The 14,286-nt window shown below is 36.5% G+C and overlaps 2 protein-coding genes across 3 annotated transcripts in view; both read right to left on the reverse strand.

Moving 5' to 3' along the window:
• LOC113358928 (serine/threonine-protein kinase rio1-like) overlaps positions 1–2,098 on the reverse strand; it is a 3,740-nt gene extending 1,642 nt beyond the window's left edge. The window contains exons 1-3 of the mRNA XM_026602641.1: positions 1,924–2,098; positions 589–643; positions 396–434 (exon numbers count right to left, since the gene is read on the reverse strand). Coding sequence (XP_026458426.1) covers positions 396–434; positions 589–643; positions 1,924–2,098 — 269 coding nt within the window. The remainder of the gene's footprint in view (positions 1–395; positions 435–588; positions 644–1,923) is intronic.
• On the reverse strand, positions 1,671–5,097 carry LOC113313828 (transcription factor bHLH62-like). 2 transcript variants are annotated; one of them, XM_026562626.1, is made up of 9 exons: positions 3,588–5,097; positions 3,451–3,520; positions 3,323–3,399; positions 3,171–3,236; positions 3,021–3,089; positions 2,854–2,925; positions 2,525–2,758; positions 2,327–2,429; positions 1,671–2,233 (listed from the first exon to the last, which is right to left on the reverse strand). In XM_026562626.1, exons 1-9 carry the CDS (start codon positions 4,545–4,547, stop codon positions 2,199–2,201), a joined length of 1,686 nt encoding a protein of 561 aa, XP_026418411.1. In that variant the 5' UTR covers positions 4,548–5,097; the 3' UTR covers positions 1,671–2,198. The 2 variants fall into 2 exon arrangements, with proteins under 2 accessions (XP_026418411.1, XP_026418405.1); XM_026562620.1 differs by having other exon boundaries at positions 3,323–3,520; positions 3,588–5,093.
• Between the last annotated feature and the right edge of the window lie 9,189 nt (positions 5,098–14,286).

Raw genomic sequence — 14,286 nt, forward strand, 5'->3', positions numbered from 1 at the left:
TTGATATCATTCACAGATTCGAAAAACATAAAAAAAAATATCTTAGATGGTGAAATGTACTGTGAGAGACATATGGGCTGAGAATGACAGACAAATGAAACCTCACAATCATATCATTATTAGTAATAAAAAAATTGGTGGTTTAAAATGTTAAAAATAATTACACTTGCCCACTACACCAAACTTAGCAGTTTAGATGGCTAAGAAAATGTAAATTTGTGAATATTTTTGGTTGGTGGTGAAAGAAAAATGAAAAAAAATGATAGATTTTTTTTTTTCACAACTTTAAATTTCTACCTTAGCAAAGATGATATACCAAACCAAGTTAAAAATAAAAGGCAAAATGGCTGTTGAGTTGAAATAGACATAAAGGAAGGAAAGTGTTGTTACATTACCTGATAAGAACAATGACAGCCTGGTTTAGCAAATGGACCCTATAATTATCATTGTAACCAACAACCAAATTCCATCACTCACCCCCTAATTATTCCCCACCTTAAATTGTAGGGTGCTCTTATTTTCAAATAAATAACCGGTTCCGATTTTTAACCGGTCATTCAAGCACTCTTGTTATACTCTTGGACTAACCTGTACCTCTCGGCCCAATTACGAGTAAGTCGGGGCAGTTGTTCTCGCTTGCTAACTGATTTCAAAGCAATCTAGAAATATGAAACTTGTCATAGTAATGGGAAATTTGATAAATGTGAATGCGGGAAGTTCGAGCAAGACAATTATGCTAGAAAGTACTACTAACAGCTCCAAATGACAAGTTGGAAGAAGTTGAGCTTGTAAGATTAGAATAGAACAAGTTGAGTAACTTATAATGAATCAAAAGTCTTTACTTCTCCCATTAGAACTGAATTCATTCTTCAAGTTTACTTTTTAGGTGTATAGAGAAATAATAGTATTATTATCTGTCAAAAACTCTAAACTAATTCTAGTACTTAAACCTAATTTTTGATGTGTTTTCTGACCCATCATCCATCCTTTTGTTCTTTTATGTACAGTGATTTATATTTATTCCAACAGCTTGGTGGTATGTTCCTTTTAGTTTAAATTAAATTAGTCTACATACAGTGAATCATTATTAATATTTAAACAGCATCTTTATGTTAATTAATTACAATTAAACAAATTTTTCCCATTATTGCAATTATAGAGCAAGCATCTTTTTTCTACTTTAAAGGTAAACTTGATTAAATTAAATTGTTATTACCTTTTTAACTAGTCTGCACCTCAACAGTGCACTGTGTTTTCTTATCTCAAAAAAGATACTACAATTTTTTCAAAAAGTTTTCTGATTTCATTGGATGGACTAGTCAGAACTTCACTTGTATCACAGATATTACCATCCAACGAGAACAGATATAAGACTTTAACGTGAATTAAATACGCCATTTTTGTCATCCAACAACCAAAATGAGGTTTGTGAGTGAGAAAGACAGTTTTTCATGGTTGACTGCACCGCACCACCTCTTAACATCTTAATCAACTATTTAGACTTTAAGTGTACAATTTAGAGTCCTTTCTAACAGCTGTTTGGTACTAAAAAAGAATCCATAATTAACGGGATTAAGGATCCTGTTTGAAAGACAAGACATTGAATAACAAGACATGATTAAAGAAGTAACAATGTCAATAATGTAAACATCGTTATGAATAATGCAATGTAGGCTGAATTTCTTAATCAATGTGATTAATTAGTAGGAGTACATCTTAATGAATTATTTTTTACTAATTATAAATATTTATCATCATAATGTGGTAATATACCCAACAACAACACAAAAAAAAACAGAATAGAAGAAATTGGTAGTAAGAAACTGCTGCTAAATTCCCCTCTCTTACACACACCCTCTTTGTTTGTTTTTCCCCCTCTCTTGTTGTTCTTACAATGTTTTACACACACACCATCCATCTTACATTGGGGTGGTGGTGGTGGTGGTGTTGTTACATTAGACCACAGGATGCCAATTAGTTCTAGAGATTGTACAATGGAAGTAAGAATGCTGCTGCCTCCAAAGAAAAATGAAGAAGAAATTTTTCGATATTTCACACCTCCTCGAAGGAACGTTTTTCTGATTATCCCCCATCCCATCCCATCCGTATTGATAGATAGTTCATGATGAGCTTGAGTTTTCTATCTGTATTTACAGCCGAAACCGTGTTTGAATTCCGTAGAAACAAGCAATAATTCATCAAAGTTCAACTTTCATGTGAGTTGAAGGAAGTCCTGTATTGGATTTAAAAATATTAATAATCAAAATCCAGAATTCTAGACCCAAGAAAGAACCAAAATTCTGCAGGAATTATTATGATTTTTTACCGTGGGAATTCTGCGGATGATATCTTGTTTCTTGGCCTTGATTCTGGCCGCCGAAACCCATTTGAACAACACTTTGGAGATCATCCTCCCAAAATGCTCCAAGCTGGAATTGAAATTTTAACAATATTAGACAAATGTTTGAGGATTTTTGGTTTGGTAAGTACACTAAAAAAATCTTGCATTGAGAACAAAATATACCTGAGCTGCGGATTCGCAGAACCCATCAAGAGAAGGTAATTGCATTCCTAGATTCCGCCGTAATGCAGCATCTAATGGACAGTGATTCTCTGTTCCAATGGTGATTCCATTTTGTTGTTGTAAATTTTGTACATGATGTTGACTAGGCTGGTGACCATAAGGAAATGCAGCTGCAACAGATGCATCTATTGGGTAATTTGGATGTGGAAATGACCCGCCGCGGGGGTGAAGAATCTGAAATTCGGAAGGAACAATCAATCCCAACTCAAAATTTATGAATTTTACAGATGATTTATAGACACTCAAAATTCGAAAAAATGCAAACTTACATCCTTAGAGAGTAGTGCCTCCATGTTAAAGTCTAGTCTTGGATTCACAGTAGATAACTTCATGGATAGGAACTGCAAAATTGAATAGAACCGTCCAAAATTCAGAATACTAAAGAAATTCCAACACAACTAAACAACATTCTTAATTTGATAGTCTGAAATTTTACCTCAACTTGTCTTTGCAATGACTGCACATAGTTTATAATTTCGTCGAGCATAACTGCTTTTCCAGTTACCTATATTGTGAAATGGCTAGTTAGAATTCCGCTTGTGACACCCTTCATTTACATAACTAAATTTAACAGAATTGTAATCACCTTGTTGCAACCAGGAACAAGATCCTGAAGAAATTTCATTCTTTCGCTTATCTTTTCACGTCGAACCTATAAACGCGAAAAACAACCCCATCAATTCACCATCCAAAGTAGTCAATTTTGCAAAAGAGATTGCTAGTTAGAATTGTGCTTACTCTTTCAGCAAGACTATGACTGTCAGTAGCTTGTCCTCTCCTTGCTCTAACATGAATATAATCCTTTGGTGGTTCAGGAGGTTTCTGATTATTATCCTTACTCTTCTGAGATCCTTCTCCGCTATCAGCTTTTGTTTTCTCATCATTGTCACCTGATTTGCTCTTTTTCGCTTCCGAATTATCATCTTCCTTGGTATTCTGTATCAATAGTTAATTTCTCGATACAAAAAAATTCAAAGAGAAATGAAAATTCAGTGAAACCAACCTTGATTTCTTTGGTGGAAGGAATTGCACGAGTTTCTTTAGTTTTTCCTTTCGAAGCCGCTTTTCTTTTTCTGCCATTACTGGCAGCATGATCATTACCGACTTTCAAGCCAATTTCTGGGATCTGTTCTGAAATTGAAGAATCTTCTTGGTTGAATTCAGCATTCTTTTCAGGTGTAGTAGACCTTGATGATAATCTTCTATCAGCAGCAGATCTCATTTCATTATCTAAAATCATATCTTGTAATTGACTAAAATCTTTATTACTAATATTATTATTATTATTCTCTTGATGTGATCCAGTAGCTTTCAGAGATTGACTGCTAGAAACTCTAGAAAGTTTTCCATTTGATGGGTTCTGGTTATTAGATCTGTAAGTAGAAGCTGACAATTCAGGTTCATTCAAACCGAATTGCGATGGTGATGATGATGATAAATTGCCGAAAGTTCTCGTTCCGAAACAAGATAATCTTGCTGCCCTTTCTGCGAAACCAGGATCAGATGGAAATGGAGCTAATGGCTGATGATGCGTTTGAGCTGAATTTGCCAAATTTCCTCTCAATTGATGATCCATCATAGAAAGGTTGAGTTTTGGTGGTGAATTTAATGGCGTACTATAACAAGAAGTATTAGTACTATTATTCCCACCATTATTGACATTAATGTAACCAGAATGAGGTGAAATTTCACCAGAATTACAAATACTTCCTAATCTACCAATCAATTCTCTGATAACAACATTTTCAGAATTTTGTTGTGGTGGTGGTAATGATGAAGAATTTGAACCGACAGGGGAAGACACAATTGAACTCAGAGCAGATTCAAATGGAGCATTTTGATCCATTGAATTATCCCAATTCAAGTTCAAGAAATTCCCATATTGTTCATGATGATGATGACCAATTTGAATATCCATCAATTGTGGTGGTGAATTGCCTCTGAAATACTTCTCCTTCTCCATACCAAATTCAATTATGAAGATTGAGTGTGTTGTTTGGAGTGTAAAGACAACAAAATTGAGAAGAAATTCTAAAGACCCAGATGATGAAGAAGAAGAAGAATCATGACAGAAAAAACCACACAACTGGAATTGAGAAAATGGTGGGGATGAAAAACTAAAAGAAGAAGAAAAAGATATATAAAAAAGGATGGATTCTCAACTCAATCAAAAAACAATGGTGTGTGGGCAACAACTAGGTTGAAGGTACAAAAAAGGATATTTAAGAAAAAGAAGGAAGAAACAGAGAAAGAAAGAGAGAGAGAGAGGAGTGGAGGAGGAAGAAGAGGAAGTGAGTTTTGGTGGTGGAGGAGGAAAGGAATGAAGTAAGTAGTAATAAAAAGGATGAATGAGAAGAAGAGGAGGTTTAGGCTAGCAATCAAGATGTTGGTTTGTTTGACATTTTGTTATCTATATATTACTACCAACAATAACAACTGTTGTACTGCTAGTGTCTACTTCTCTACTGTTCAATTCTCTATCTCTTCACTCTTTCGTTCTAGTGCCGTAATGTGCGCTGTGAGTTTGGGAATGCCGGGCATTGGACGTCTTGAACACTCTCTAGTCACTTTCTCTCTATATAGATAAATATAGAAAATGCATGTCTTGCTATTGTTATTGCCATCCAAGACTGAAAATGAGAGGTTTGAAAAACTTTCTTCTCTCGTTTTCTTATTTTATTTGTTTATGAAGGTAATTATATTATCTTCTGCTAGGTAATGCGTCATCTTTACGTGTTTTCGTTTGAATTCCAAATTTTGCATGTTAAATGGGTCATGAGAGTATTCTAGCAATGTCAAATTATCATAATGTTTTTACAAGTATCAGTACAATTAACCTTATGTAAACTTGTTGATTGTTATTGCCATCCAAGACTGAAATGAGAGGTCTGAATTTAGAAAAACTTCTCTCGTTTTCCCATTTTATTTTGTTTATGATGAAGAAAAAAGGATAGAGGATTCTTAAGATTTTACACTGAAGTCACGTCAGATTTTGGGAAAGACTAGTTTTTACAATTTGAGTGTTCAAATCAAGAAGTATATTATTACCTGTTGGGAGAAGAATTTAAAAAATGGGGAAAAGAAACCCAAACTTAAAAGACAAATGACAAAAAAAAAACATTTAACGAGTAATTATTTTCTGCTAGGTAATATATCAACTTTACGTAATTTTTGTTTAGATCCAAATTTTGCATGTTAATTGAGACATGAGAGTACTCTAACAATGTCATATATTATAATGTTTCTTCAAGAGTATCAGTACAATTAACCATATGTAAACTTGCTAATAATTATTGCCATCCAAGACTGAAAATTAGAGGTTTGGATTTGAAAAACTTCTATTGTTTTCTTATATTATTTTGTATATGATTAAGAAAAAGGAAAAGATGCTTTGTAAGGTTCTAAACTGAAGCTACATTAGACTTTGGGAAAGGCACTATTACCTGTTGGGAAAAGAAATTGGGAAAAAAACCCAAACTTAAAAGACAAATGACAAAAAATGGGGAAAAAACCCAAACTTAAAAGACAAATGACAAAAAAAACAACCTTCTACGAGTAATTAGGTAATGTATCACCTTTACGTATTTTTTGTTTAGATCCAAATTTTGCATGTTAAATGGGACATGAGAGTACTCTAGTAATGTCATATATCATAATATTTTTGCAAGTATCAGTACAATTAACCATACGTAAACTTGCTAATGATTATTGCCATCCAAGACTGAAAATGGGAGGCTTGGATTTGAAAAACTTCTATTGTTTTCTTATTTTATTTTGTTTATGATTAAGAAAAAAGGAAAGAGGATTCTTAAGGTTTTACACTGAAGCCACGCCAGACTTTGGGAAAAACTAGTTTTTACGATTTGCAGTGTCCAAAGCAAAAAATACACTATTACCTGTTGGGAGAAGAATTTAAAAAATGTGGAAAAAATCCCCCAAACTGAAAAGACAAATACAAAAAAGAAAATCTCCAGCGAGTAACTATTTTATGTTAGGTAATGCATCACTTTTACGTATTTTTTGTTGGAAATTTTGGGTTAAACAAGAGGATGAAAACAGAAACAGAAAATGGTGTACCCCTGACTTCAAGGCTCTTTCGATTCTTTTAGAAAATAATTCGACCTTTCCCAATAAATTTGGCGAGTACAAACGGTCTCTCGAATTATGCCTTTAGGATTCAATGAAGCCCTAACACCGTAATCGAATTCAAGGATTGTACTTCCTTGACCCGACCAAGAAACACACTGTATAAGGTTCTGATGGTGCTTTTTAGAGAAGAAGAAAACAGATTGTTTTTGAGGTGTTGGAATGGGTGAACATTTTCGCTACTTATAGTGATATTCATGCCTGTTGGTAGTGTCATTTCATCACCAACAGACGCTTCCAAAAGCCATTAATGGTGGCTTATGGGAAGAGACTCGTCTGTTCAATTTTGAATGGAAACTTCTAGGTTTTACAAAGTAAAACCAGAAAAAAAAAATTCCACGAGACGCTGTCTTAGACTCTGTTAGGGGGTGTTGCCCCCTAGACCCCGACGACCTGACCGGTCAGGTCGATCACCGTATAACTCTGCGTAGTGGCAAACCTTGAAAATATCCAACATTTTTTGGATAAAAAAATGGTCGAGTAACCGGTGAAGAAAACTTTAACCTTAATTTTTCATTTGTTTTCTATTATAAACCGGTGAGCTAGCCTTATTTTGAAATTAGTCAGCATTTTTTAGATCAAAAAGGAGAAAAGATATTACGAGCGAATATATTTTCTTGGCAATCGACATCAATATCCAGTGACACCTACAATTTCCTGCTGAAAATATTGCAAAAGCTACATGATAATGATCTAAATAGTCTCGAGGATTTGCAGTTATGTCAAATAAACTAGCAAAACAGTCTCTAGGATTTGCAGCCATCTCATCCAAATATAAATATACAAATCTCTAGGACAATAGTTATGTCCTTCCAAACAATGAATTCATTAACGGTAAAATCAAAAATTCCGCTAAAAACTGATTTTGAAATATGACAACAGTAAATAAAGTATTATGTTCCCATCGTGTCGTTAATTAGCACAGCAACTTTGCTCACACTGAGTCGTAGAAGCATCTTAGACTTGTAGAGTATGCATTTTCTTGACTAGGGCAACCAAGTTGTGCGAAAATGAGACGCATTTTAAAAGCCAAAATTCCTATTTTTCCTCAAATAGAAGGATCTTAGATACCCAGAGAATGTGGGACTAATATAACAATCTCAACACTTTGTATGGGGATTTTTTTTTTTCGCGATCATGTAGATCGATCATCCTCTGCATGAAAAACACAAATTATGGGTAGCTTCAATGAGTATCAAAGATCTTTTCACTGATCGGGAGGTTGTCACGTCTTCTCCAACCGGAAGGCATAAAAGACCTGGACCATTGATGCCTGTAAGGACATGCAGATTAATTTCGTTGATCAAGGACGAACACTAATTCTTTGGTTGCAAATGTAGGAACGGACCTACCCCGGGCTAAAGGGGGTTAAAGCCTGGGTAGTCTTGTTAGTCCACAAGCCTAAAAAAGGAAAAATTTTGCTCGACCAAAGCTTCTAACCCGGATCTTAAAAGAAAATTATACTTTTTGGGTCCGTCCCTGTGTAAATGACGATACGTTTCAATGTTTCAAGGTTGTTCATTGTCGGGGACTCTTCTTGATTATCGAAAACATTCTCTGAAAAGGTTATTAAATCCTTAAGTAGCGGTCCTTCACAGAGAAGTGATCAATGCAAGAGGGAAAAAACTAAAGTTGTTTAAAAAAGCTTTGGGTTTGCAAGCAACTGCTGGCCTATACAGTGTTTTATTTTAAGGAAAAAAGGGGCTATAACACTGTGTTTGTCTTATGGTGCAAAATCAATGATTAACTTTATAGAAGAGAAAAGAAGAAAACCATAAAGGAGACAAGGATTACAGACTGGTAAATTACAAAGCAAAGTGGTTGCGCAAATAATTAATCAAAGGAAAAAAGAAGTTAGAAGAAGAAGCAAAGATGTTAATTACTCATCACAAATATTCTTTAAGGATTAATTATTTTATTTTATAGTTAATTTTTAATAGTGAGTGCCTCTGGATTGCTGTTGGTGAGCACATGCTAATGAGACAGATTATTTTAGTGATAAATAAAAGAAGATTAAAGGGATGGGTGTCAACGGGTTTCAATCTGGTTTACGGGTCCATCTGGATTTGGATATATATCCAATGGATAACTGATCAAAACGGCCCATTCTTAAGGCCCTACATTGATTGATACCCAGTACACGTGGCAGCAAGAGCAGTATTTGGCAATAAGATGCCATGCACTTGAAAAAACATGAACAAATTATTTACCAAAAAATAAAATAAAAAATGAACCACTGATGGACCATTGATTTGGGGAAATGTCAAAATCGAGCCAATGAAGAAATTAGGAAAATTCCACTTATTTGCAAAAAGAAAAATGTTGTTCTTTGATATAGGGTAAAATACACTAGTATTCGCTCTACTATTCATTTAGTACATCCGACACTAGTAGATCTTATATGGAGTATATACTAATACCATACATACGGAAGTACGTCACAACTCGGACGAAATCGTATAAACTAAGGAATTGGTTGTGATGCAAACACGCAATAGGCAAACCGAGATGTAACAAATGAATAAATATATATCTTGTAGTTGGTTTATATGCAAATATTGTGCTGTGACCCATTCGTATTGGTCGAGCCGACAACAAGTACCTTAGTTGGATGGTTCTTATACATTAGTCTTTGATTCCAAGTACTTTTATGTGTACAAAGTAGACTTACAGGCACGCTAGCTATATATTCACTGAACCCCGTTACAAGCAAAAGAAAATAGTCTTGCTCTCGAGCAATCAAAGTACGTAAATATGTGATAATATTTTGTACATGCATGACATGACCGACGGGTTGATCGACCGTCAGGGGCGGAAGCACAGGTTGACTAAACGTGGTTGTAGCCCCCCCTTTTTCCTGCAAAATCCCATCTAAGTCAGTATTTCACCCTTGCAAAAAGGAAGAAAAAAAATTTAGTCCACCAATCCTTATCGATTCCACCAAGCACATCAATTTAGTCCATCAAGATGGCAAAGAAAGAAAAGAGAGCGAAAGTTAGCTATTAGGTGAAATTGAACGCAATTGTTGTTCACAAGATCAGTTATTTTAAGTATTAGGTAAGGAATTTCTTCTATGCTTCTTAGTATCATCCACAAGATTAATACCTAATTAGTTATAATTTTTATTTCTACTTAGTTAAGTTTTACAGAATAACTGTTTTCTAGGGTTTTGGTTGTTTTTGGGTTGGATTATGATTAATAGTTAATACTATCTAAACTTGACGGTGTTGTGTGGAATGATGGCGATGTATGGAGAGTTGCTTTGGTGTTTGTTTAATTAGCAACTCTTATGGAGTTTCTGAAGCTCATGTTCAAGGTGGAATGGTTGGAGATCTTTTGTAGATGTGCCCTGAGTTCATGCAAGTGCGGGTTTTAATCTTTGGCATGCGGTTTCCGTGGGTATAATCTTTGCACTTTATCTAATGTTCTTTTTTGCTCTTGCAGTTCTTTTTGGCTGGTTTATATTTCGCTTGTAGGTACGCGCTTGGTTTAGTTGCAGCGTGTAACATATGGGATCTGATTGGTAGTTACATTCCTTTAATCGAGTGCTTGAAGTTGGATCACGAAATGTCTCCTCTCGTTTCTTACTCATTCCTTGTTTCTACTTCATGGTGCTCTTCGTCAGGTGCAGTACTTCTTATCCAGGTCAAATTAATATCCAAATTATATTGATTGTATATTCACGTACACCGCGAGGGTGCAGTTTCTAATATGAATTTTGATTTTTATGTTAACTATCCAAACGAAAAAACTAGACATTGATTTAGGCTCGACAGATTTTTTTTTTTAGCCCCCCCCATTTTGAAAACCTGGTTCCGCCACTGTCGACCGTGGTCATGAGTTTGATCACCATCAGTTCCATAAGTTTCGCCTGGTACCGTCAAAGAAACTATAAGTATACTTTGACAGCTACCTAGGAAGGTTCATCCGTTCATGGCATATAGCTGGTGAAAAAGAAAGGATATGCATGAGATGGGACATTAGTCTTAAAAATGTCGACTGTCATTGTTTGATCCTAGAACGCGTTACCTTTAATCTGGCCAGGTATAGGAACATCCACTAAATGAGCTCATTATCCTCAGTCATGTCTAAGTGACCCTCTGCTTATAGGAACTTCACGTGACATTTGTGCGTTTATAGACACATTCATGTGTCCTCTCAAGGACCTTAGACTTCCATGAAGATTCACCAAACATTCTGCACTGATCCAAACCAAACCTGCTTTGACCATACTCCACTCTTACGTAATCTCCGTTACAGCCCGAAGAATTCACCGATCCACAGATTTAAATCCAAGCTCCGCGACTCACGCTTTCGGCCGTAGTTTATTTTGGTTGTTCGGCTGGTATTCATTCAACTACCGGGCGGCTCTGACCGAGTTTAAGGCTTTAAGTATAGGCGCCCAATAAATTCATTCAGACGAAGATTCAGACACTGTTCAAACTGAACGTTGATGATGATAAATGTAACGTGACTGTCAATCATTATATCATTCATAACCACACACATATCTATATCCATATCTACTATAAATACTTATCTAATACCGTCCATTTGTTTGACTGACATAAAAACAACAACAACCCTAATTCAAACATTTTCAATGTGTCTCCATGCCAAGTGTCGACCTCTTATTCGACAGACAAAACTTCAAGATGATTTTACAAGTGAGAAAACTGAGCAGTATTGTTTTGCTCATATGAATGTATATATGTGTGCAAAAGCTTTCATGAATCTCTGAAGTCTGATCTTTTCGCACTAAAATCAATGTGAAGCTCAGTGTCCAATCAACGTTATGTAATTCAGAAAAGAATCATGAATGGCAGGATTTTAATGATTATTTCTAGTAGTTTCTCGCGTAATATATTATACAAGGATGTGTCAGTTTTTATTGATCAATTATTTTCTTCGTTTTTGTCAGTAACTTTTGTTTTTTAAATCAATTTTGATCTATAAGATTAATTATATTGTTAATATAATTATCTGGATTAATCCGGATAGGTTGGGTCTGTCGGGGGAATGGTTGAATAATGTATGTTTGGTTCTTGTGGTTTGGAAGGATGTCTCGCCTTGGATTGTGCATTGAATTGGCACCCAAAATTAAAGATTACAGAATTGGGTCAGTGAAATTACCTGTTTGTTTTTTTTTTTAATCTTTTGAACTAAATAATGCAGCAAGAGTTTCGCCGAAAATGTCACTCTCTCGTAGAAAATGAATAAAATTGTTATTTCGTTGTTTGCAATTTTGCATCAGCTTACTACTTGAGATATAGTACTAGTGTCCCATCTGCAAATGCATCTTGTAATTTTTGGTTCGAATATGACCTGATAACACAACGATTTAATAAAAAAAATTCACTATCATACTTCAGCTTTATAAATTTGTACTCTTACACATTGCAACACAGTAGGCAAAGGAAAACTTATTTGATTTCCTCTTTGACCTTCAGTTGTAGCCCAAACTACAAAAAGGGGCTTGCACCATGATTAAGCTCCACAGAAAGAGGGACAGGTTACGAACAGTAAGAACACATACACATGTTTAAGCCAACGGAATCCTTTTCATTAACTTAGAGGAAGATTACAAAAAATCATATCCGACCAATGAACTTACAAGTTTATATCCTAACTTAGCTTAATCTCACTCTACCGCGATAATGGTGCCTCTCTTTTTCGAAGACTAACTATTACAGAGGCTCCGTAGCCTATTTATAGCTCTAAGAACAGAGTCAAACTGTGTGCAACTAATTGCACAACCTTTATATTGAGTTATGGAAAACTTCCTTGCCCTCCTTGTGGGAGAAGGGACCATATATATATTATTATTAATAATCTCTATTAAAGAGAATATCCTTGGTCCGCTAAATATGGTAGAATATAATCTATTACACCCCCTTAGTCTTAGCGGGAGAGGAACAAACACTAAGACTAGGATGAAAACGAAGAAATAATTGTCTAGGAAGACCCTTCGTGAAAATATCAGCGTACTGATTTTCGGATGGAATGTGTAGCACCCGAATGTCCCCAATACGGACGCGTTCACGAACAAAATGAATGTCGATTTCCACATGTTTGGTGCGTTGATGTTGAACCGGATCACCCGACATGTAGACAGCACTGACATTGTCACAATAAACGATAGTAGCCCGTCGTAGTGGTATATGTAGCTCAAGAAGTAAATTCCGGAGCCAAGTCGTCTCGGCCACGGCATTAGCCACACCCCGATATTCAGCTTCAGCACTGGAGCGGGAGACAGTCGCCTGACGTTTGGAAGACCAAGAAACAAGGTTGTCACCCAAAAAAATGAAGAAACCAGAGGTAGATCGTCGTGAATCAGGACAGCCCGCCCAATCAGCATCAGAGTATGCATGGATGCCAGAAATGGTGGATACAGATAAAAATAACCCATGTTCGATAGTGCCCTGGAGGTACCGAAGTATACGCCGAAGCGCCTGCATGTGAGGTTCTCTAGGGTCGTGCATGAATAAACATACCTGTTGAACCGCGTAAGATATGTCCGGTCGAGTAAAAGTAAGATACTGTAAAGCCCCAGCCAAACCTCGGTATAGAGTAGGATCCTTAAGAGCTGGTCCAGAGGTAGCGCTAAGCTTGGAGTTGGTGTCGACCGGAGTGGCCACTGGATTGCAGGCAGTCATGGATGCACGAGAAATGATGTCCTTCGTATAGAGTGACTGAGACAAAAACAACCCGGAGGATGACCGAGAAGCATTGATTCCCAAAAAATGATGTAAGGAGCCAAGGTCAGTCATACAGAACTCTTGTTTCATCATGTCAATAAAACGGGTGAGAAGAACATCAGTAGAGGCAGTGAGTATGATATCATCAACGTACAGTAATAAGTATGTCGTGTCCTGTCCTGACCGATAAATAAATAGAGATGGATCACATACACTACCCTGAAAACCACATTGAGTGATGAAAGTCGCAAACCGCTGAAACCATGCCCGAGGTGCCTGTTTGAGACCATAAAGAGATCTACGAAGGCGGCAAACATAATCCGGGTGAGTAGGATCAACAAATCCCGGAGGTTGGTGCATATAAACCGTCTCAGTAAGATCCCCATGAAGAAAGGCATTCTTGACGTCCAATTGGTGAATGGGCCAAGATCTGGATGTAGCAATGGTGAGAACTGTGCGGATAGTTGCGGGCTTAACAACCGGACTAAACGTCTCAAAGCAATCAACACCAACTTGTTGTGATTTACCGTTAGCGACAAGGCGGGCTTTGTGACGTTCCAAAGTGCCATCTGCATGAAACTTGTGACGGAATAGCCACATGGAGCGAATGATATGAGCACCAAGAGGTCTCGGCACTAGATCCCAAGTGTGAGTTTTCAACATTGCAATATATTCATCTATCATGGCTTTCTTCCAGTTTGGGTCCCTAAGAGCATATAGGTGAGATTTGGGGAGGGTGGAGATGTGGTTTCGGGTTTGAACATGGAGATTGAGCTTGTTGGAAGGACGGAAAATCCCATGAGAGGCCCGAGTGGCAGGGCGAGAGGGAGCAGCAGGAGTGTTTCTCGGGGGGGAGGG

The sequence above is a fragment of the Papaver somniferum genome, chromosome 1 (genome assembly GCF_003573695.1).
Source record: "Papaver somniferum cultivar HN1 chromosome 1, ASM357369v1, whole genome shotgun sequence".
Lineage (NCBI taxonomy): Eukaryota > Viridiplantae > Streptophyta > Magnoliopsida > Ranunculales > Papaveraceae > Papaver > Papaver somniferum.

Bases quoted from the DNA above. Each gene is read 5' to 3' on its own strand.
- LOC113313828 (XM_026562620.1), bottom strand. From the start codon at position 4,547: ATGGAGAAGGAGAAGTATTTCAGAGGCAATTCACCACCACAATTGATG. The intron at 2,926-3,020 runs GTAAAATTTCAG...TCAATTTTGCAG, and splicing joins CATTGCAAAGACAAGTTGAG to TTCCTATCCATGAAGTTATC. The intron at 2,234-2,326 runs GTAAAAAATCAT...AATCCAATACAG, and splicing joins TCATCCGCAGAATTCCCACG to GACTTCCTTCAACTCACATG.